Raw genomic sequence first — 21480 nt, forward strand, 5'->3', positions numbered from 1 at the left:
TATTAAGCCATAGAGCTTAACAAAATGGCTTTTGAGATTTTTGGAATTCACCCTGCAATTTTGCTTAGTTTAGGCATAAAAGCTATTTAAGAATTCCATTCATGCTAGAATACTGGTTTTATAAAATGCAGATTTAATTTTCTATTTTAGCTACTGCATTTATTCACTGTGAAATATATTTACACTGTTGCTCAGTCTGGAATTCAAACTTTTTTTCTTTAGCTTTTTTCTGAAACATGTAAATTATTTTTTCTGCTTCTTCTTCATAGTTATCAGAGATGCATTTTGATAATCCAAACTAACCTTTACACATGAAAGAGTGCCTACTGGAGAAAAATAATCTCATGAAAGAGAAAATAAAGAGAAAACAAAGCCACCATATGACTTTTCAAAATCAGACTTTTAGAATTCCTTTAGTATTTTCCATCATCAAACACTAAACTAGGATCACTGTATCATTTATGCTTCATTCAACATACGAGAAATTTTGTGCATTTAAATAATGTACACTAGAATAAATATCCAATCATTATGTTACAAAAATGGTCACCTGAAAAGAATGGATGTCTTTAAGAACAGTTCATATCCAGCTTAATATTCCTGCTGCTGCTGCTTAGTTGCTTCAGTTGTGTCTGACTCTGTGCGACCCTATGGACTGCAGCTTGCCAGGCTCCTCTGTCCATGGGATTCGTTAGGCAAGAGTACTAGAGTGGGTTGCCATGCCCTCCTCCAGGGGATCTTCCAGAGCCAGGGATCGAACCCAGGTCTCCCACATTGCAGGCAGATTCTTTATCAATGAGCCACCAGGGAAGTCAAATATTCCTACTTCCCTAGTTTAAAGAACTGTACTATTCTTTGTACTGGTGGAATTTCAGTTTTTAGAAGACTTGGAAAGATGAAGAAACATTCTGAAGATTCCTTGAGCACATAAAACTGGCCAATTTCAAAGATGGCAAGATGGATAAGTCTTAAACCTGGAAACTGTATTCTCTGACTTTTTCAATTATTCAGTTTTTAGAATTACTTGGAATTGTAATTCAAACTCTTTCTAACTAAACCAATAGTAAAACTGGATGCAACTGCCCAGACAACACATTTGACAGCAACAGGGGAAATATAAAGAACAAGTTTTCCATTGGAGATATCTTAACTCACACTGTCTTTAATTTTAATATTGAATTTGCCATCTTTCTACAAATAAATTATTATTCAAGAGATTTTTTTTCCATAGCTATTTTTCCTTAGAAAAAAATTTATCTAAAACAAATCTAAATCTGAACTGCTGCTTAAATTGGTGAATTATTCTATATGATCAGGACAGGAAAGTAGAACTACTAGAAAATGAGGCCAAAATCTCAAACCAAAGGGCTCTTTGTAACCTAAAAAGATAAATGGCCACATATTTTCTAATGCTCACTTAGCCAGGGACTATCACTACTTGTTTATTATTGTATGGAATGACTTGACATTATACATCAGGAGAGAGAACAAATTATTGGTGGGACTGAGAACAAACAATTACTCAAAAGAACAAGGTTAAAGTAGCAAAAGCAATTAAAATGGAAAAATGGTGAGTAGAGAAAACTGGAAAAACAATCAGGGTGAAACTAGGATATACTGATGAAGAATTGTCAATAACAATCACAAACTTACAGTGTGAAACTAATAAGTACCTGACAATACACTAGGTGTTTTATATATTCTCTTTTGTCTTATCAGAGCCTTTTCCTTTGGGCTTAGAAGTTAGCATTACTGTTGTAAGAGGATTTTCCAAACACTTTTGAATCCTAGAAGATGTCTGAAGATTGAACCTCGATGCTAGAAGACACTACTGAGTGTAGAGGAACCAGGAAACAAAAAGGTAGTAACAATTTATTGCAGTGAATCTAATTATAGAAACTCAAACTGTCTAAAAGGCAGAAAATTTTGATTTTTTTTTTATGTATTGGTATAACAAATCATATCACAGGATACTTTAAAATTCACAGAGTGATACAAAGTTGAACAATAATTTTGTTAACTCTAAAATCATTGGAAATTACTGACCTAAATTAAAACAATTATAGCTACCAGTGCTGAGAAAAAAAGGAAAAACTGAATAGATAAGTAAATGATAGCTGGCATTATTGGGCAATGAGCAAAATAATTGGTCATAGGCTAGTAGTCACTAGGCTAGTTTTCAGTTACTAACGATACAGCCTAAAATTATCCTGGCCTCTTACTATTAGACTTCATCACAGTGCATCAAAGTACCTGTCATAACACTAAATCAGCCATAAACCAATGCTTTTAGAATTGAAAAGTTCAATGCAAACTCTCACTTACCTTCCCTGTTAGAACTGAGGGAAATTCAGTATCAAACTTGTTGCTCAAGCCAAACCTTAAAAACAAAGAACAAAATACATTCTATCCAGCGTATTTAACTCTTTTCCTTAAAAAAGTTACAAAGCCATGCATTTTTCCTTTGATTTTGTGACTTAAAAGCATGTCCTAAAAATAATTTGATACTTATAGAAAGTAAGTGTTTGACTATTAATCCAAATTAAAAGTAAAAGGAACTTAAGGAGCCAATGTTAAAGTAGGATTCCAACGAGAGCCATGATATGAGATTAAAAAATAATAAACACTGATATAGAGCTGGAAATATTGTAATTTTTGATTGAAATAGTTCTGTTAAAACCCATTTTAGTTGATAACTGTTGGAACTGATGGGTTGTATGTGGGAGTGGATTATACTATTTTCTTCCTACTTCTGTGGATATATAAAAATTTTCCTAATAAAAATTAATGTAACTTTTGGAACTATAGAGCTTGATAACTTATGATCAGTGACTATTCAGATACTCAGAGGTTGATCCTTATGAATGGCTTTTATGTACATGCAACCAATTTTAAGAAAACATATCCCAGCCTCAAAGGCTCTGACTTTCTCCAAGTACACTCGCTGAAATCTGTACTATGTCAAGATGATTTTTATAAGCCTTCCTTCATCTCCTTGTTGATTTCAGTAGGAACAACAAAAGTCACTTCCTGCACATTAGATGATATATCAGAGTGACTACAATTTATGTTAGTGTAAGCAAAAGGAAAAAAAAAACATCCAACAGTTAATAAGAACTCATTGTGAGGTAGACAATAATAGTAACAGTTACCAGTAACTATCTATTTATCATGAGTTAGACACTGTTATAGGTAAATATATTACCTCTAAACTTTACAACCCTGCAATAGAGGTATTGTTATCTCTGTTTTACAGAGAAGGAATCTGACAGAAAATTTTTATTTCAAAAATTAATTAATTAAATGATTTGCTCAAAGTCATTATAGTAAGAGATAGTTTTTTCTTCTTTTTTTTTTTTTTTTGTATTCTCTTGTGCTTAGTCATTCAGTTGTGTCCAACTCTTTGAGACCCTGTGGACTGTAGCCCACCAGGCTCCTCTGTCCATGGGGATTCTCCAGGCAAGAATACTGGAGTGGGTTGCCATGCCCTCTTCCAGGGGATCTTCCCAACCTAGGGATGGAACCCAGGTCTCCCACATTGCAGGCAGATTCTTGACCCTCTGAGCCACCAGGGAAGCAAGGACAACCAAAATTCAAATGCTAATCCTTAAGTTCTTTCTGTCCTATATTAAGCTCCTGGAGAACAAAAACTATGGCTTATTTACTTTGCTATCTTCCATTATGCTTACCAGCACAATGGAATCTAGTAAGTGCTTAATAAAAGTTTGTTGAACAATGAGCTACTGTGTGTACTGTTTGATTATACTGATGTATGGCATTTCTGTCGTAGGGTCACTTTATAGACATCTTAAGAATCCAATGTCCTATTAAAACTCTGTGAGAATATCATAGTCTCCTTGTATTATTTATACTAATAGCTCCTTTACAAGGACCCAAGCGAGTCTTAAACACAAAGACTCTGTACTTCATAGCTAGCAGCAAGGTACACATCCATGCATAAATAAATTTTACTTTATATGTTTAAAATGTATTTTAAAACAAAAAATTCTAGTTTTTAAGAGTTGAGAAAATTAACTAGCAATTATAAAAAGACCATAACTTCATTAAAAACGTCATTACTTCTCTAGGTGTCAGTACAACATGTAATGAAAACATAATACTTTCAGAATAACATCCTCATAACATTTTCTTTAAGTCTTTACGTAGAAGAGTACAGTCAAACTTAAAAATAAAACAGTACTCTTGTACATGAATTTTTATGGCAACTTTCAATGCTGTTTGAGAAATTGATACTCCAGTATTAAATATATATTTGCAATTGTGTACTAAGTGATCAGTAAAACAGCAAATATTTAACAGAGCAAGAAACATTTCATTTAAATAATATTTAGCTAAACAGTGGCTTTATCACTAGTCAGGAAGATGTAATTCAATTCATTATTCCACAGAGTTCTTATTGCATAACAAAGAAACAGATATAGTTTTCATGAAAATAGATATGATACATCTGAAAGTAGAGTTCTATTTCCATTCTTATATCTTGTCTTTTATTTTTTAAATCCAATTTTATTTATCTATTTATTTATGACCATGCCACCTGACATGAAGGACCTTAGTCTGACAGGGGATCAAACCCGTACCCCCTGCAATGGAAGTGTGGAGTCCTTTTCCTTCTTGTCTTTTAGATGCAATGTTTATAATTTGTTCCTACCCCATTAGAGACTGCTGCCATTATAGATTTTTCCCAGTTGCCATTCTTTTATCACATACCAAATACATAGAGGATATAGACATGTGTTCCCCAAAATATGAAATATTAGAAAATTATGAAATATTTCTAAAATATTAGAAAAATATGAAATAATAGAAATATGGAATATTTCTATTATTAAAAAAATTAGCTTTGCTATTCTCTCTTTGCATTTATCATCAGACAAATGAACTTTTTGCTTCTGTTTCCATTTCCTTAATATCCCATCCTTTCTTAACCTTTTGAAGTTTGTCTTTTGATATTGTTATTTTACTGAAAATAATTCCTTATTTGGCAAATTTATTTAGAAAGACAAGTTCATCTTATTTATTGCTAAATTCAATACCCCCTTTTCAGAACTTTCCCTCCTGACTTTGCAGTCTGTGATGCTGTTTACCACTCCCTTCTCAACACTCTCCCATTTGTTCACTCTCTCCTAACACTCTTACCTTTTTCCAAAATTTAGCTTTTGGTCATCTGCTTCTCTTTCTAAAGGAATTATAACAGTTCATCTATTTTAATAGCTTTGAAAATCACTTCTATTCTGATGACCATCAAATCTATATCTCTAATTCTATATTTCCCAACATGCCCTAGTGCCGGGAGCCAGCCCACAAGATCCCACCCATGACAGAGTCATGGGAAAGAGGAATGATTGAGCATGGCTTCTCAGGCCTCAGGGATTCTCGGAAGGCTGCCTCAGCGCTCACCTTAAAGATATCTGTCTTTCTGATGTTGACTATAAAAACCTCTTCTTATTTTCTATGACTTAAGCAAAAGGCCTTTCCCGATTTCCTTCTAAAATAGATCATTCTGAAACCTCAAATCAACAAGGCCCCTGAACGGTAGCACCCTAAATAAAATTATCTGGGATATAGAATATGCTGATCTAAATTCCTTTTGCTAACATATTGGTTTGTTTAATAAATGTACCTGTGCCTTTGGAGCTAATGTGCATAACTGTTCCTTAATAATAAAATAACATTGAGAGCCTCCACACAGAAAGCCCCTATGGGCACAAAAGCCTTCGCAGGAAAAAAGGCTTGTTAGGAAATATAAGAAATATTGCTTTATGAAACTGTTACTTAGTCTATATTTACTCACTATGTTTTTACTCTTAACATATTTAGCCTATATAATGAAAGCATAATAGTTAAAAATTTATAATAAGACAATTGTTGATTTAACTGATGATTCTTACTTGGAGCTGACTTCAGCTTGCTGTTCTTTGACTTTATGGACTACATTCTTTTCTGTTAAGCTCAAGGCATAGAGTAAATTACCAAAAATAGGTTTTACCTTGAAACTTTCTCTTGAATTCTTTCCTGCTGTGCCTGATACAAAAGTGTTCTGACTGATCAACCCTTATCAATGGAGAGTCACAAGATGTTAGCAGGCCCCCAGGCCAGAAGATGATGTAAACAAAATGAGGCTTTTGGTAACTAAAAACATGCAAACAGTTTCAATGAAGGTCAAAACTGCTGGCCTATTGAGCTGAATTGATAGGCCCATTAAGCTGAATTCATATGCCCATTAAGCTAAATTAGTATGCCCACTAAGCTGAATTGGTATGACTCTATACTTTACATTTGTTTCTATGTACCACAAAAAATATAAAAGCTGTCTTAAAAATAATAAAGTTGGAAGACACTTGGGAGACACTTGGAAACACTGAGACTCGCTGTGTCTTCTCATTCACATCGCCGACGCGGTCCATCCTGAGGGAACCCCTGGACCTGCTGGAGCTGGACTCCGGCACCCTAGACCCTCATCTCTAATTGCATACTAAAAACTTCCATTCGGAAACAATGCCTTTTGCAACAAGATGGATGAACTTAAAGATTATTTACTAAGTGAAATAAGTCAGAAAGAGAGAGACAAATATCATATGATACCACTTATATGTGGAATCTAAAATATGACACAAACGAACCTATTTATGAAGCAGACACACAGACATAGAGAACAGACTTGTGGTTGCCAAGGGGGAGGGGAGTGAGGGAGGGATGGAGTAGGAGTTTGGGGTTAGCAGATGTAAACTAATATATATAGAATGGATTAACAAGATCCTAATATATAGCACAGGGGACTATACTCAATATCCTGTGATAAACCACAGTGGAAAAGAATATGAAAAAGAATACATACATATGTAAATGAATCACTGAGCTGTACAGCAGAAATTAACACAACATTGTAAATAACTATACTTCAATACAATAAATTAAAACAACAACAAAAATAAAAACTTCCATTTGGATATCTTTATACCTCATGTGCGGAGAAGGCAATGGCACCCCACTCCAGTACTCTTGCCTGGAAAATCCCATGGACGGAGGAGCCTGGTAGGCTGCAGTCCATGGGGTCGCAAAGAGTCAGACCCGGCTGAGCGACTTCACTTTCACTTTTCCCTTTCATCCACTGGAGAAGGAAATGGCAACCCACTCCAGTATTCTTGCCTGGAGAATCCCAGGGATGGCAGAGCCTGGTGGGCTGCCGTCTATGGGGTCGCACAGAGTCGGACACGACTGAAGTGACTTAGCATTAGCATACCTCATGTGAACACATCTAAAATTAAATGTTACCTTTCATTTGAAACTGGCTCCTTCCTTTCAAATTCTTCATCTCTGTCAATGGCATATTGACTCTCTTTAAACTAGATCCTGGTATCACTTTTGTACCTTTCATCTCCTACTTTTTGCACCTTGCTTATATCCAAGTGGTCCCAAATACTGTTATTTGTTCCTTTGAAATCATTCTCATAACATGTACTTCCTTTCCACTGCCACTGTCACATTGGCTCTTTTCTCTGCTTATGAGGTTTCTCTTGCTTCCTCAGTTCAGTTCAGTTCAGTCTCTCAGTCGTGTCTGACTTTTTGCGACCCATGGACTGTAGCACGCCAGGTTTCCCTGTCCATCACCAACCTCTGGAGCCTACTCAAACTCATGTCCATCGCGTCAGTGATGCCATGCAACCATCTCATCCTCTGTCGTCCCCTTCTCCTCCCGCCTTCAATCTTTTCCAGCATCAGAGTCTTTTCCAATGAGTCAGTTCTTTGCATCAGGTGGCCAAAATATTGGAGTTTCAGCTTCAGCATCCTCTTCCTGGTTTTGCTTCCTCTCCCTGGTTTAAATCCAGTGCAGTCTTTAAGGCTCAAGCCAAGTTCCAACCCCTGCTGCAAGTCTTCATGGATTTCCCTTTCTCTGAACACTGATAGCCAATTTTAATCTGTACTATACAATTTAAAAGTATTAAAGATATTTTTCTTTATTCTTTGCTGATCCACATGAGTTTCTTAAAGGCAAATTTCCTGTTAACTTTGTAAAGCAAGACCTATACTTTGCTTTTTCTGTATTCTTCATAGTGTTTAGCTCACTGCTCAGGTTCTCAAAAAATTCTTACTAAATTCACATTACAAATTTTCTTCTCTAATATAAAAAGAGACTGTCTTTTCTAAAACCTAAAAAGTACATTAAAGATGGTAAAGCAGGGAATTTCCTGGCAGTCCAGTGGTTAGGACTTCATGCTTTCACTGAGGGGGGCCCAAGATCAATCCCTGGTTGGGGAACTAAGACCCCACAAGCTGTGCAGCATGGTCAAAAAAAATTCAAAAAATAGAAATGGTAAGGAAATGGTACAGAAGTCATTTTACTTCTTAAAATACTCCATTATGGCCTACATTTATCTACTTTAAAAGGTATTAAGGTAGGCAAACTAGGCCCAATATATTCTCATAATTTTGGCTAAAAGACAGTAGCAATTGTGTTCTTGCCTACCAGCAATTTTTTTCCTTAACTTTTACATTAGATATTAAGCACCTAAAATGAGTACTTAAATAATCTTTGGCACAACATTTTACTTAGTAGTTACTAGGAAAATGTTGAAATGGCTACTGCTAAATGATGAACATCTCAGCTCTGTTTCATAAACAGACCATTAATTTAATAAGATCTGTGAGTTCACAGAGGTTAGACAAGCTCATCTACCCATTAGTGAGTGACCAGCGAGAGACATGAGTAAAGATGTGGAGTTTGTCAGCATTAGACAGAAGCATTTGAGAACTGCTCACATTTTCATTTTATCAGGTTCATTAAATAAAGAGCCTATTATGTGTTTGAAGCTGACCCAGCTGGTGGTTCTTAATGATTGTATTTTATTTGTCAAGTCTCTGCAATGTCCCAAATTTTAATTTCTTGGACAATTCTTTGCAGTAAAGGAAACTGAGGCAAAGAAAGATGGATCCTCTAGTTGCTCTTCCCACTTTTCTTCCTCTTTACACCTCTCACTGTCTTTAATTCTTTTGAAAATGGCTGTACATCAGCCTCTGAAAATCCTGCACAAATTTAAGTTTATATGTTTAGGTTGTTTAAGAAAACAGATCAAATGTATTAAAATTCTGCCAAAAAAACACATTTCACTAGAAAACTGCACTTATAGTAACACTGTTTCTGAAGCATGTGCATTGAATTTTATATACTATACCAAGAAAAAGGAAAGTCTATGACATACAATTAAAAGATATTTTGAAAAATTAAATTTCTTTAATCTTCCATATGGAAATATGTCTTGCTGCTCTGTAAAATGACAAATTACTATAACTTCAGTATTCTCAAAGCCTAAAATCTTATAAAATATTTACCTTATACAAACACAAATTAACAATGCTTCATTGTAATTTCTCAAAGACAGACAGCTGTTTACAGAAAAGGCAACATTTGTAGTGCTATTTAACTTTTTAAAGAAATGCATAAATGCACTGTTTGACAAATTTGGCTATCTTTTTTCAATTCTATATGTAATAACTTCAGCTCTTTTAGATTAATTTTAATGAGAATTTTACATATCTGAGCATTGGTAAACTCTCATCTCTACTACTATATACCTCTACTATCAAGGGTAAATAACTATATATTTTAAGAAATATAAGGAGTTTAGTAATACCTAAAAATAAGAAAATAATCTCATGAGATAAAATTTTTCTTGTATTTCAGTACACTGGATCCAAATATTTACCCTAAAAATATCAGAAAGAAAAATGATAGATATTAAGCTATATCACTCAGATGTATAGTATTTTTGAAATAACACAAGAGACATTTCACTATTTCTGTTTTCTAAAACCTTAAATCTGTGGGAGCTAATTTAGCCATGTATGTATTTTTATTTGGAAAAAGATCATTAAATATCCATTTATGATCATCATCATCTCAGATTTGGAATTACAATTATTGTGGTTAGGTCATTCGACTTCTCAAAAATTATAATTCATTAATAAGGTATTAAATAACTCTTGTTAAATATATTTAATATTAATTAAAGACTAGTGATCTCTTCAAGAAAATCAGAGAAACCAAGGGAACATTTCATGCAAAGATGGGCACAATAAAGGACAGAAATGTATGGACCTAAAATAAGCAGAAGATATTAAGAAGAGATGGCAAGAATACACAGAAGAACTATACAAAAAAGATCGTAATGACCCAGATAACCACGATAGTGTGATCACTCACCTAGAACCAGACAGCCTGGAGTGAGCAGTCAAGTGGGCCTTAGGAAGCATCACTACGAACAAAGCTAGTGGAGATGATGGAATTCCAGCTGAGCTATTTCAAATTCTAAAAAGATGACGCTGTGAAAGTGCTGCACTCAGTTCAGTTTGGTTGCTCAGTTGTGTCTAACTCTTTGTGACCCCACGAATCGCAGCATGCCAGGCCTCCCTGTCCATCACCAACTCCCAGAGTTTACCCAAACTCAAGTTCATGGAGTCGGTGATGCCATCCAGCTATCTCATCCTCTGTCGGCCCCTTCTCCTCCTGCCCCCAATCCGTCACCGCATCAGGGTCTTTTCCAATGAGTCAACTCTTCACATGAGGTGGCCAAAGTACTGGAGTTTCAGCTTCAACATCAGTCCTTCCAATGAACACCCAGGACTGATCTCATTTAGGATGGACTGGTTGGATCCCCTCAACATGCCAGCAAATTTGGAAAACTCAGCAGTGGCCACAGGACAGGAAAAGGTCAGTTTTCATTCCAATCCCAAAGAAAGGCAATGCCAAAGAATGTTCAAACTACCGCACAATTGTGCTCATCTTACACGCTAGCAAAGTAATGGTCAAAATTCTCCAAGTTAGACTTCAACAGTACATGAACTGAGAACTTCCAGATGTTCAAGCTGGATTTAAAAAAGGCAGAGGAACCAGAGATCAAATTGTCAACATCTGTTGGATCATAGAAAAACCAAGACAATTCCAGAAAAACATCTACTTCTGCTTCATTGACTATGCTAAAGCCTTTGACTATGCGGATCACAATAAACTGTGGAAAATTCTGAAAGAGATGGGAATACCAGACCACCTTACCTGCCTTCTGAGAAATCTGTATCATGTCAAGAAGCAACAGTTAGAAACGGACATGGAACAACGGACTGGTTCCAAATTGGGAAAGGAGTATGTCAAGGCTGTATATTGTTACCCTGCTTATTTAACTTAAATGCAGAGTACATCATGCGAAATGCCAGGCTGGATGAAGCACAAACTGGAATCAAGATTGCTGGGAGAAATATCTATAACCTCAGAAATGCAGATGACACCACCCTTACGACATAAGTGAAGAGGAATTAAAGAGCCTCTTGATGAAAATGAAAGAGGAGAATGAAAAAGCTGGCTTAAAACTCAACATTCGAAAAACAAAGATCATGGCATCCGGTCCTGTCACTTCATGGCAAACAGATGGGGAAACAATGGGAACAGTGATAGATTTTATTTTCTTGGGCTCCAAAATCACTGCAGATGGTGACTGCAGCCATGAAATTAAAAGAACTTGCTCCTCGGAAAAAAAGCTATGACCAACCTAGATAGCATATTAAAATGCAGAGACATTACTTTGCTGACAAAGGTCCATGTAGTCAAAGCTATAGTTTTTCCAGTAGTCATGTATGTATGTGAGAGTTGAACCATAAAGTAAGCCAGAAAGAAAAACACCAATACAGCATATTAACACATACATATGGTATTTAGTCGATCAGTAAAGATAACCCTGTATGCGAGACATCAAAAGAGACACAGATAAATAGAACAGTATTATGGACTCTATGGGAGAGGGCGAGGGCGGGATGATACAGGAGAATGGCATGCTGCTGCTCCTAAGTCGCTTCAGTCGTGTCCGACTCTGTGCGACCCCATAGACGGCAGCCCACCAGGCTCCCCCGTCCCTGGGATTCTCCAGGCAAGAACACCGGAATGGGTTGCCATTTCCTTCTCCAGTGCATGAAAGGGAAAAGTAAAAGTGAAGTCGCTCAGTCATGTCCGACTCTTAGCGATCCCATGGACTGTAGCCTACCAGGCTCCTCCATCCATGGGATTTTCCAGGCAAGAGTACTGGAGTGGGGTGCCATTGCCTTCTCCAGGAGAATGGCATGGAAGCATGTAAATTATCATATGTGAAACGAACCGCCAGTCCAGGTTCAATGCATGATACAGGGTGCTCGGGGCTGGTGCACCAGGCTGACCCAGAGGGATGGGATGGGGAGGGAGGTGGAAGGGGGGTTCTGGAAGGGGAAAACATGTACACCCATGGTGGATTCATGTCAATGTATGGCAAAACAAATACAATATTGTAAAGGTAAAAAATAGAAAATAAACTAATTAAAAAAATAGAAAATAAACTAATTAAAAAAAATAATAATAATAAAAAGAAAAAAAAAAAGAAAACTGAGTGCCAAAGAATTGATGCTTTGAGGTGTAGTGTTGAAGACTCTTGAGAGTCTCTTGGACTACAAGGACATCAAACCGGTCCATCCTAAAGGGAATCAGTCCTGAATATTCATTGGAAGGACTGATGCTGAAGCTGAAGCTCCAATACTATGGCCACCTGATGTGAACAACTGACTCATTGGAAAAGACCCTGATGCTGGGAAACATTGAGGGCAGGAGGAGAAGGGGACGACAGAGGATGAGATGGTTGGATGGCATCACCAACTCTATGGACTTGAGTTTGAGCAAGCTCCGCGAGTTGGTGATGGACAGGGAAGCCTGGTGTGCTGCAGTCCATGGGGTCACAAAGAGTTGGACACAACTGAGTGACTCAACTGACTGACTGATCTTATTAAAATAAGAAAACCAATGAGTAAAGGTGATATAAGTAGACAGGACACATAGGGTCTTGCTCAACAAAGCTTTCAGAGGTAAGGCCATGCCATACCTTTCCCCTGCACTCCCCAATCTGGTAGTATTTTTGTATCTATGCTCAGAAACATAACTACTGTCCAGAGGATGATTCTACTAACTAACACTTGTTGAGGGCCTATAATACAGCACACACTATGGTGAGCATATTGAGTTTTACTAAAAGAAGTAATATTTATTTAACTCACTTTTACTGTCTACTTCAGGGCAGGCACTGTGGTAGACACTGAAAATTCAGAGGGAACCAGTGACTATCCTGCCATTTCAGCTTCCAATTTAGCAGGGGCAGAGAAGACTTACAGGAAGTGGTGACCACATATGGGGTAAGAATGGTGGGTAGTGGAATTCTAGATGAAGGCCCCAGCTTCAGCAGAGGTAAAGAGATAAGAAATAGCATGCTATGAATAAGAAAACACAAGCAGTAAAGGGAAATGTCAGGAGATTACGCTGATGGATAGGCAGGGTCCAGTCATATATTCCATGTTTTAGAGCTTAGACTTGATCTTACAGATGAAGAGAAAACCATAGAAGTCTTAAACAGGAAAGTTGTGTCTTCATTTAGCAGCAGACTGAGGGATGGATGTGGAGGTGATAAAGATGACAAGATGATGAGTAGAGTGGTGAAAGGGGCTTGAATCAGGGAAGTAAGTGGTGGTAGGGAGGAAAAGAAGAAAACTTTAAGCCATATATTGTTTATACCCACTGATTTCTTAGATGTGAGAAGACTGAATGGGGAAGACAAACCACTTGCCAGATTTAAATGACTTGGAGAACTCAGAAACAGAAGGAATTTTTTGAGGGGTTGGGATGGGGGTGTGAGGATATGTGGCAGGAGACGGGAGGATGAGTTCTGTTTTGAATACATTGAATTTAAGATGTCAGTGAGTCATTAAGTGAGGAAGCCCAGATAAGAGTGTTAGCAGAGTCTGGTATAGCAATACATATTTGGGAGACATAAGATAATTGAAACCATGGGAACCAAGATGAGACCACCTATCTAGATAGAGTAGGGAATGAGAATAGCGACATGAGAACAAAACCCTGGAGATCACTGGTATTCAAGGAGCAAAGGAGGAAGAAAAACCCATGAATGAGACAGTTCAGGAATAACCAGAAAAATATAAGGAAACCAGGGAGAGTAAAGTGGCCAAGGAATTCCTAGGTTTGTTTGGCTGGTGAAATGTTTTGTTTTGTTTTTTAACAGAATTTGAAACCCTTTAGGCAAAACACATACCTTCCAGTTCAACTAAGGCCCATCATTACTCAAGCTGCACCATTTTCTGTGACCGGTCTTGCCTTTGAAGGCCTGTGTGTTTGTGACCCCTGGAGTAAAAGCCTCTGAGAAAGAGCGAGTCATTATAAGTCTCATATGCAATAGAGAGGACCAGAAAGATAGAAATTGGAAGATGCCCATTAATTTAGCAACAGGAAGGTCATGATGATCTTAATGATGCTAGTTTGTCTGAGGTCATGGTGGCAAAATCCAGGTAACAGAAGGGTGAAGAGAAAATAGATATGGTGAATGTAGCTACTCTTAAGAAATCTTGAGAAAGAAAAGAGATTAGACAGTAGCTAATGGGGAACATAGGTCTAAGAAGGCTATTTTATTTTTAAAGAATTAGAGAGATTCTGAATACGGTTATAGGCTGAGCTAATAGAGGCCAAGTGAGGTAATAGTATAGAGGGAGGGGCTGCCTGGGAGGAGGATGCAAAAGAAGGTTTTGGAAGGCATCAGTGGAGGGGTGAGCTTTGAACAAATGGAGGGACTCCTTGACCTCTGAGAGTGGAGAAAGAGAGCACAAAATTCAAACCTAATTAAGATCCAATGCAGGTTTTTCAGCAGGAAAGTGACATTTTAAACTGTGTTTTAAGAAAATTAGTTTGGCATAAGCATCCAGATGGACTGGAGTGGGGAGAGGCAGCAGACTGTGGCTGCGATTCAAGTAGAAGATGATGGTGACCCAAACTAGCAAGGTGCCAGTAGAAATGGAGAAAAATGAATAACCTAATAGACCTTTTAAAAGGCATGAAGACATAATTCTGGGACAGACTGGCAATGGACAATTCAAGGAGAAGGAAGAGTTAAAAATGACTCAAGGACTTGAAATATTATCCAGGAAGATTGGAATGGTAGTATCAGAGTCAGAAATGGGCCAACTGGAAAGCACAGCCAATGTAGGGAGAGAAAATATTAGATTTAAGATACATTGAATTTGAGGTGATGGTTCTCAAATTTTAAACTTTGAAAAGAAACAACATCCTCTAAAGAACAAGTGACTACACAAAGAATGAAAAAAATAAGGGTGTGAGAGAATAAGAAATATTTCATTCAGATAGGGCAACTAATACTCCTATGTCAGAAAAAATTAAACAAAGGCTGATATATTAGACATTTCAAAATTAAAGTAACTATTTCCTAAGGACTTGACTTTATCTGTTGTAAGGAAGATTTTACTACCATAGAAAGACCAGTTTCTCAGATCCAGTAAAACTTGCTCCTAAACTTTCAACCTTTTTTTTTTCTCCAAATCTCAGACATTTAACATCAAATGTTCTTTCTAGGTCAGAGAACATGTACAACTAAATACTTTTCCAAACTATGTACACTGGTTAGCAATTCAAGTACTGGTTTGCTGCTTTTCAGGTTTTGCCTTCAATTAATGCCAACAGTTATGAACAGCACCACTATTTCACACTCTTTATTTCATAATTTTTAAGCTAGGAGGGACATTACACTTATCAAAAGGGCCTGAGCATGGCAAGTGCCAGTGCTTTGCTTTTAACTGAAAATAGATTTATAAATACTTCACCATGGTTGTGTGAAGAGTAAAATGAAACCACAAATAAGTTTCAGAGAACTTAAATTCTGTTTTCTTGCTTGTTCTTTGTTTTCTGAATTTTAGGAAATAATGAGGGGAAGGAGTGTTGGAATGTAAAATTACGGACTAGAATAAAAAGTCTTTTTCTGATAAGTCATGTGAAATAATCTGCATGAAAGTAAACTTTGGTGCCAGAATCATAATTAATTTGACTAATAAATTGTCTCCGTAGTGATGAAAGGAATCTAAGTAAAACTGTGCAGTAAGCTGGCATCTGAACATTGTAGGCTATCTGCAAAATTCTTGAACCAAGAAAAATTGTGTTAAAATTGCCTAACCAAATGGCAGATCTAAAAATCTCCTCACATTCTTCCACAATTTCAAAATCTTTCTTAATACTTTTCATGCAAAGATCACAAAAGTATATTACAATCAAAATACTCAACATGTTCAAATTAAAAGCTAACATGATGGGGGAGGTGGTGCATATTACATGACTTCAGACAATATGAACTCAACTGAAAGTCAAAGTGGTAAGTGAGCCATTATCAAAATTATAGGCAGCATGACTTAATAGGAAAAAATAGACCTGTTTTTTAAATGCAGTAAATGACAGCATACTTAAGATGATGAACATGATATAATACTCAAACTTCCAAGTATTTACAGTCCATTTCATTACATAAAAATGAGAAAGCACTCTTCAAAGCCCAGAAAACCACTACATTTTTCTTTGGCTTTGCAACTACTATGCTATGAGGTCCCTCTCCCTTTTATTTTCTCAAATATGATCCAAGATGTCAATTTTTAAAAACTCTGCATTAAGTTTTCAAAAAATCATTCTGAGCTCCTGGGGGATTGATGTCCATACATATTTAATGTTTGCATATTTACTATTTGCACATACAAAATCTCCTGAAGGTATTTTCAATTATCTCAGAGGTGAAAGACTTTAGAAACCATCTAACTCCAAATCCGTCATTTTATGGATGGAGATATTAAGGCCCAGAAATAGGAAGTAACCTGACCAAGGTCACAAGGCCAGTAAGAAGTAAAGCTGGGACTAACATACAAGAGCCCTCACTCTCAATCTATTGCTCTTTCAACGTTTCATAGCTGCCTTCAACCTCAACATCTAATTGTGTGATATTCAAGGAATGTCAGAGTGATCAACACACAGAAAGGATTACTGTATTCATTTACATAAGGATTAAACAGAAGAATGGATGAAAATGTAGGTGAGTGGATATTCTATAACATTATTCACAAAATATATGTTGTTTCTGTTTTGAAGAGTCCAAGCCTAGGTCTCGTCACTTGTTACAGCAGTCACCGTGTTCCACTAGACACCAATCTTAGCAGCAAAGAATCCGCTGGTACATCCTGCAGTTTAGACTATTCTGGCCAGCATACACAGAAGCAAGGAGACTCACCTCTACTCCAATCCCTTTGGCTCCGAACCCCAGACTTCCCTGTCCTATACGCATTCTTTACCTGGTGTTGGTTCATCGCATTTGCATTCTCCTCACTTCCTTTACACCTATCTCCCTCAGTTTCTCCATTTAGACCAGATGTCCTTTTCTAACTGCATGCCTCAGTCAGCCCTCCCCCACACCACACGCCCCTCGATCGCCTTATTCCTCTGTCGCCAAATCTCAGCCTTTTCAAACCCCATAGTTCCCTCTCGCTTACACAGTGATGTGACCGGCGCCCCGCACCAATACAGGGTCGGGGGCATATCTCCGTAGATGCTCCTCGCTCACTACCCGAGGCGGGGGCGGCGTTTCCTCCACCTGCTCCTCTTCTTCCTCCTCCTCCTCTTCGTTTTCTTCTTCCTCCTCCTCCTCATCTTCCTCGTCATCGTCAGGCCCTGATACCGACGACGACGACGACGGCGACGACGACGACGTTGCCGCTTCTTCTTCCTCCTCCTCCTCCAGTTCCGAGATGGTGTCGAACTCCGCCATGTTGGGCAGCAAGATGCTCATCACGTGACCTCTCTATCGCCGCCACCCTCACGGAGAAGAGTGTGAACCTGCTGAGGTGCAGAAAGAGGAGGGGGAACTTAATGCAGAGAAACAGGAGGGGTGTAGGAACTGGATTTAAGGAGATGCGCCTGCGTGGTGGGGTGGACGTGGGTGGGGAGGTTGTTGGAGGCGGGGGCACAAGAGAGAGAGAAGCAAAATCAGTGTACGCTTGCGCGGCTCCAAGGGAAAAGGGGCGTTAGAGGTGAACTCCAGGGAATTATCGAGGTCCGGTATGCGGGTGCTGCTCTTAATACTGCTGTTTGGGCTTCTGCTGTTTGTCTCCCAGGGATGTATTTTCTGGTTTTACTTCCTACTAATTAATAATGGTATTATTACCCGCTTTGCCTCCAGTGCAGAGAAAGGATATTCTATAAAAGTGAGGTTAGAACTTTGCCCCATATATCTTAAAATATTCACCAATCCCTTACGTTTGTTCAGCATTACAGTTTAAAAGACTTTTGCTGCAGAACTTTGCCACACCCTGGGAGGCATTTTTATTACATTTTACTGAAGGGGAAACTTTCTATTACTTCTTCTACTATGTAATACTTATGGAGGACTTACTAAGTGTCAGGGACTGTGCTAAGTGCTCTGTGTATATGTCTCATCTAATACTTCACAACCCTATGAAATATGTACCATGATGATTTCATTTTACTCATGGTAAACCTAGATGCAGAGAGGAGAAGTAATTTGCCCAATGTTTCTGATTCCAGAAGCCCAGCACTCTTAACTAAAGGGCTATACTGCCTAAAGTTGTTTGGAAGGGCTTCATAGAGTGGTTCCTTGTGGGCATCTTGAAAGATGTTTGCATTTTGAAGTTTATTTTTTCTTTTTCCGCGAGGAGGAGGGAAATGGGGGGAGTAAAGGGAGAGTTCCAATCCAAGGAAACATCGATTAATATCATCCATTTTCCAGACATTGGGCTAGACTCTAACATACAATATCTCAATTAACCCTTAAACAATACTGTGGGGTAGGCATCATCATCATTATTTTATAGATGACAAAGCAGTCTCAGGAAGTTTAAATAAGGTATTAAGGGCTCTGGTGACCTTTTGTCTAAGATTTTCTTTTTCAAACACCTCCTTCCCTACATCTGCTGAATGTTGCAGAGATCACATATTTTGAGTTGCCAATCCATGTCTCAAACTATTTCATATTTGGCAGTAGCACAAAAATTCATGCCATAATTCAATGATCATTAAGACAATAAAGTTACACAACTGCTAAGTAATAAAACAAATACTGTGATCCAGGTATTCTAATATCAACTTCACTGCTCTTCCTGCTACAGGACAGCTGCATCCCAATTAGTTGGTGGGACTAAGGAAATAGATATAGCCAAGCCACACTTTAATGTAGGGTGAGCAACTGATCAAACCATCATCATCAAGGAATTTGTGTTATTAAAATGAAAAAAAATTGTACTCAAAAACTTGATTTTTTTTTGAACTTTAAAAATAAGTTGCAACACTCTCAGCAAAAAAAAAATCTAGGTTTTTATAACAGAGAGAACTTTATCTACTAGCCAGAAATTGTAATTAAAGAGGGAATGTTAAAGAATTTTATAATAGGCTTCTGTTATGTCTGTTATCTTGGGCATTGATAATGTGTCATATGTCATTTATCAGAGCAAAATACCTTAGACTTAAGATCAAATCAATATTCTGCACCAGTTCTCTTTCAAAAAGCAAAAAAACAAAAACAACCCCCCCACAGGCAACATTAAAAAAAATTTCCAAACGTCTTATATTATCCATGAAAATCTACTAAGTCAATCTCTAGATGGAAGTATTGTGCTGATGACTGCTTAACTAGTAGTTTCTTCTTTTCACCACTCAGGATTAGACTAGGTAGGGATACTTGAAGGGAAAGGATTATAAGGAGTGTACTTGTGATAGGTATAAATGAGGTATTGGAACTATGGTGAAAGTGAAGAAATTAAGGCTGTGGGAGATGGGAGGGAAGGAGAGGAACAGTGAAATTCCATAGTCAAGATGCAAAGAAGCCCCTGACAGTCAGATGTCAAAAGGACAAAGCAGTTAAGAGAAGTGCTATGCTTTGAGAAACTCACAAGTATAGTCAAATCTGTGCATCTGTTTTTACTGCATATATGGTGGGCTGAAAAGGCATATATGATTTCAAGCTTAATTTGTTTTGCTGAACTATAGGAGAACTTGGAATTGGTCAAGCTGAGAAAAACACATTTTTTCAGCAAAACACAAGAACATGATTTTCTTTTTTTTTTTTTAAGAACATGATTTTCAAATGATACTTTAGCTGCCATCAAGGATAGTAAAGCTAGGAGTGGATGGAGAAGAAAGCACACAACTTCTGTCCAGTGAGCTAAGCAGGGCATGGGGGTAATTGTCGCATCTGATGGCAGGGGACCTGAGGCAAGAGAGCACAGGTTTAACTGTTTGAGGGGGTGGGTTTCAACCTTAAAACAGTTGAAACCAATTGCAACTTTTGAAAAACAACTTTCTTCCTCCCTCCCTCCTTCTGTTCCTCCCTCTTTTTCTATTTAGATATTTATTTATTTAAGCATATGACTTGGTGATTTTAGTGAATTCACAGAGTTGTGCAACTATCACCACAAACTACTTTTAGAACATTTCTGTCACATTCATCAGAAATCATAGTCCCATTTTCAGTCATTCCCCACTCTTTACCCCAGCCCCAGGAAATAATTAATCTACTTTCTCTCTTTCTGTATAGATTTCTTTTCTGGGCATTTCAAATAAATTGGACCATACAATATGTGCTCTTTTGTGTCTAGCTTCTTTCACTTAGCATAATGTTTTTGAGGTTTGGTCATGTTGCGTCTTGTATGAATACTTCATTCCTTTTAATTGATGAATAGCATGGGTTTGTAAGGATATATCACATTTGGCTTATGCATTCACCAATTGTTGACATTTGGATTGCTTCCACCTTTGGATATTATGAAAATGCTGTTACAAAAATTCACATACAAGTCCTTGTATGAACATATGTTTTGATTTCTCTAGGGTAGATACCTATGGGTGGAATTGCTAGGACATATGGTAAGACTGTTTCCACTGTTTCCCCATCTATTTCCCAGGAAGTGATGGGACCAGATGCCATGATCTTGTTTTCTGAACGTTGAGCTTTAAGGCAACTTTTTCACTCTCCTCTTTCACTTTCATCAAGAGGCTCTTTAGTTCTTCTTCACGTTCTGCCATAAGGGTGGTGTCATCCGCATATCTGAGGTTATTGATATTTCTCCCGGCAATCTTGATTCCAGCTTGTGTCTCTTCCAGCCCAGTGTTTCTCATGATGTACTCTGCATATAAGGTAAATAAGCAGGGTAACAATATACAGCCTTGACGTACTCCTTTTCCTATTTGGAACCAGTCTCTTGTTTCATGTCCAGTTCTAACTGTTGCTTCCTGACCTGCATACAGGTTTCTCAAGAGACAGGTCAGGTGGTCTGGTATTCCCATCTCTTTCAGAATTTTCCACAGTTTATTGTGATCCACACAGTCAAAGGCTTTGGCATAGTCAATAAAGCAGAAATACATGTTTTTCTGGAACTCTCTTGCTTTTTCGATGATCCAGCGGATATTGGCAATTTGATCTCTGGTTCCTCTGCCTTTTTAAAACCAGCTTGAACATCTGGAAGTTCACGGTTCACGTATTGCTGAAGCCTGGCTTGGAGAATTTTGAGCATTGCTTTACTAGCGTGTGAGATGAGTGCAATTGTGCGGTAGTT

General features: G+C 37.6%; 1 protein-coding gene across 6 annotated transcripts in view; it reads right to left on the minus strand.

Annotated features, from left to right (window-relative positions):
- The window catches only part of CHIC1 (cysteine rich hydrophobic domain 1), a 47352-nt gene extending 26854 nt beyond the window's left edge, over positions 1–20498 (minus strand). For 5 of the 6 annotated variants that reach the window (XM_081566928.1, XM_081566926.1, XM_081566923.1 and 2 more), the window contains exons 1-2: positions 17407–20498; positions 2326–2380 (exon numbers count right to left, since the gene is read on the minus strand). In XM_081566928.1, the coding sequence (XP_081423054.1) occupies positions 2326–2380; positions 17407–17702 (351 nt within the window). In that variant the 5' untranslated portion in view covers positions 17703–20498. The remainder of the gene's footprint in view (positions 1–2325; positions 2381–17406) is intronic. The other variant, XM_081566929.1, reaches the window with a different exon arrangement.
- Positions 20499–21480: the final 982 nt, after the last annotated feature.

The sequence above is a fragment of the Giraffa tippelskirchi genome, chromosome X (genome assembly GCF_054371585.1).
Source record: "Giraffa tippelskirchi isolate mGirTip1 chromosome X, T2T-mGirTip1v1.2.pri, whole genome shotgun sequence".
Classification (NCBI taxonomy): Eukaryota; Metazoa; Chordata; class Mammalia; order Artiodactyla; family Giraffidae; genus Giraffa; species Giraffa tippelskirchi.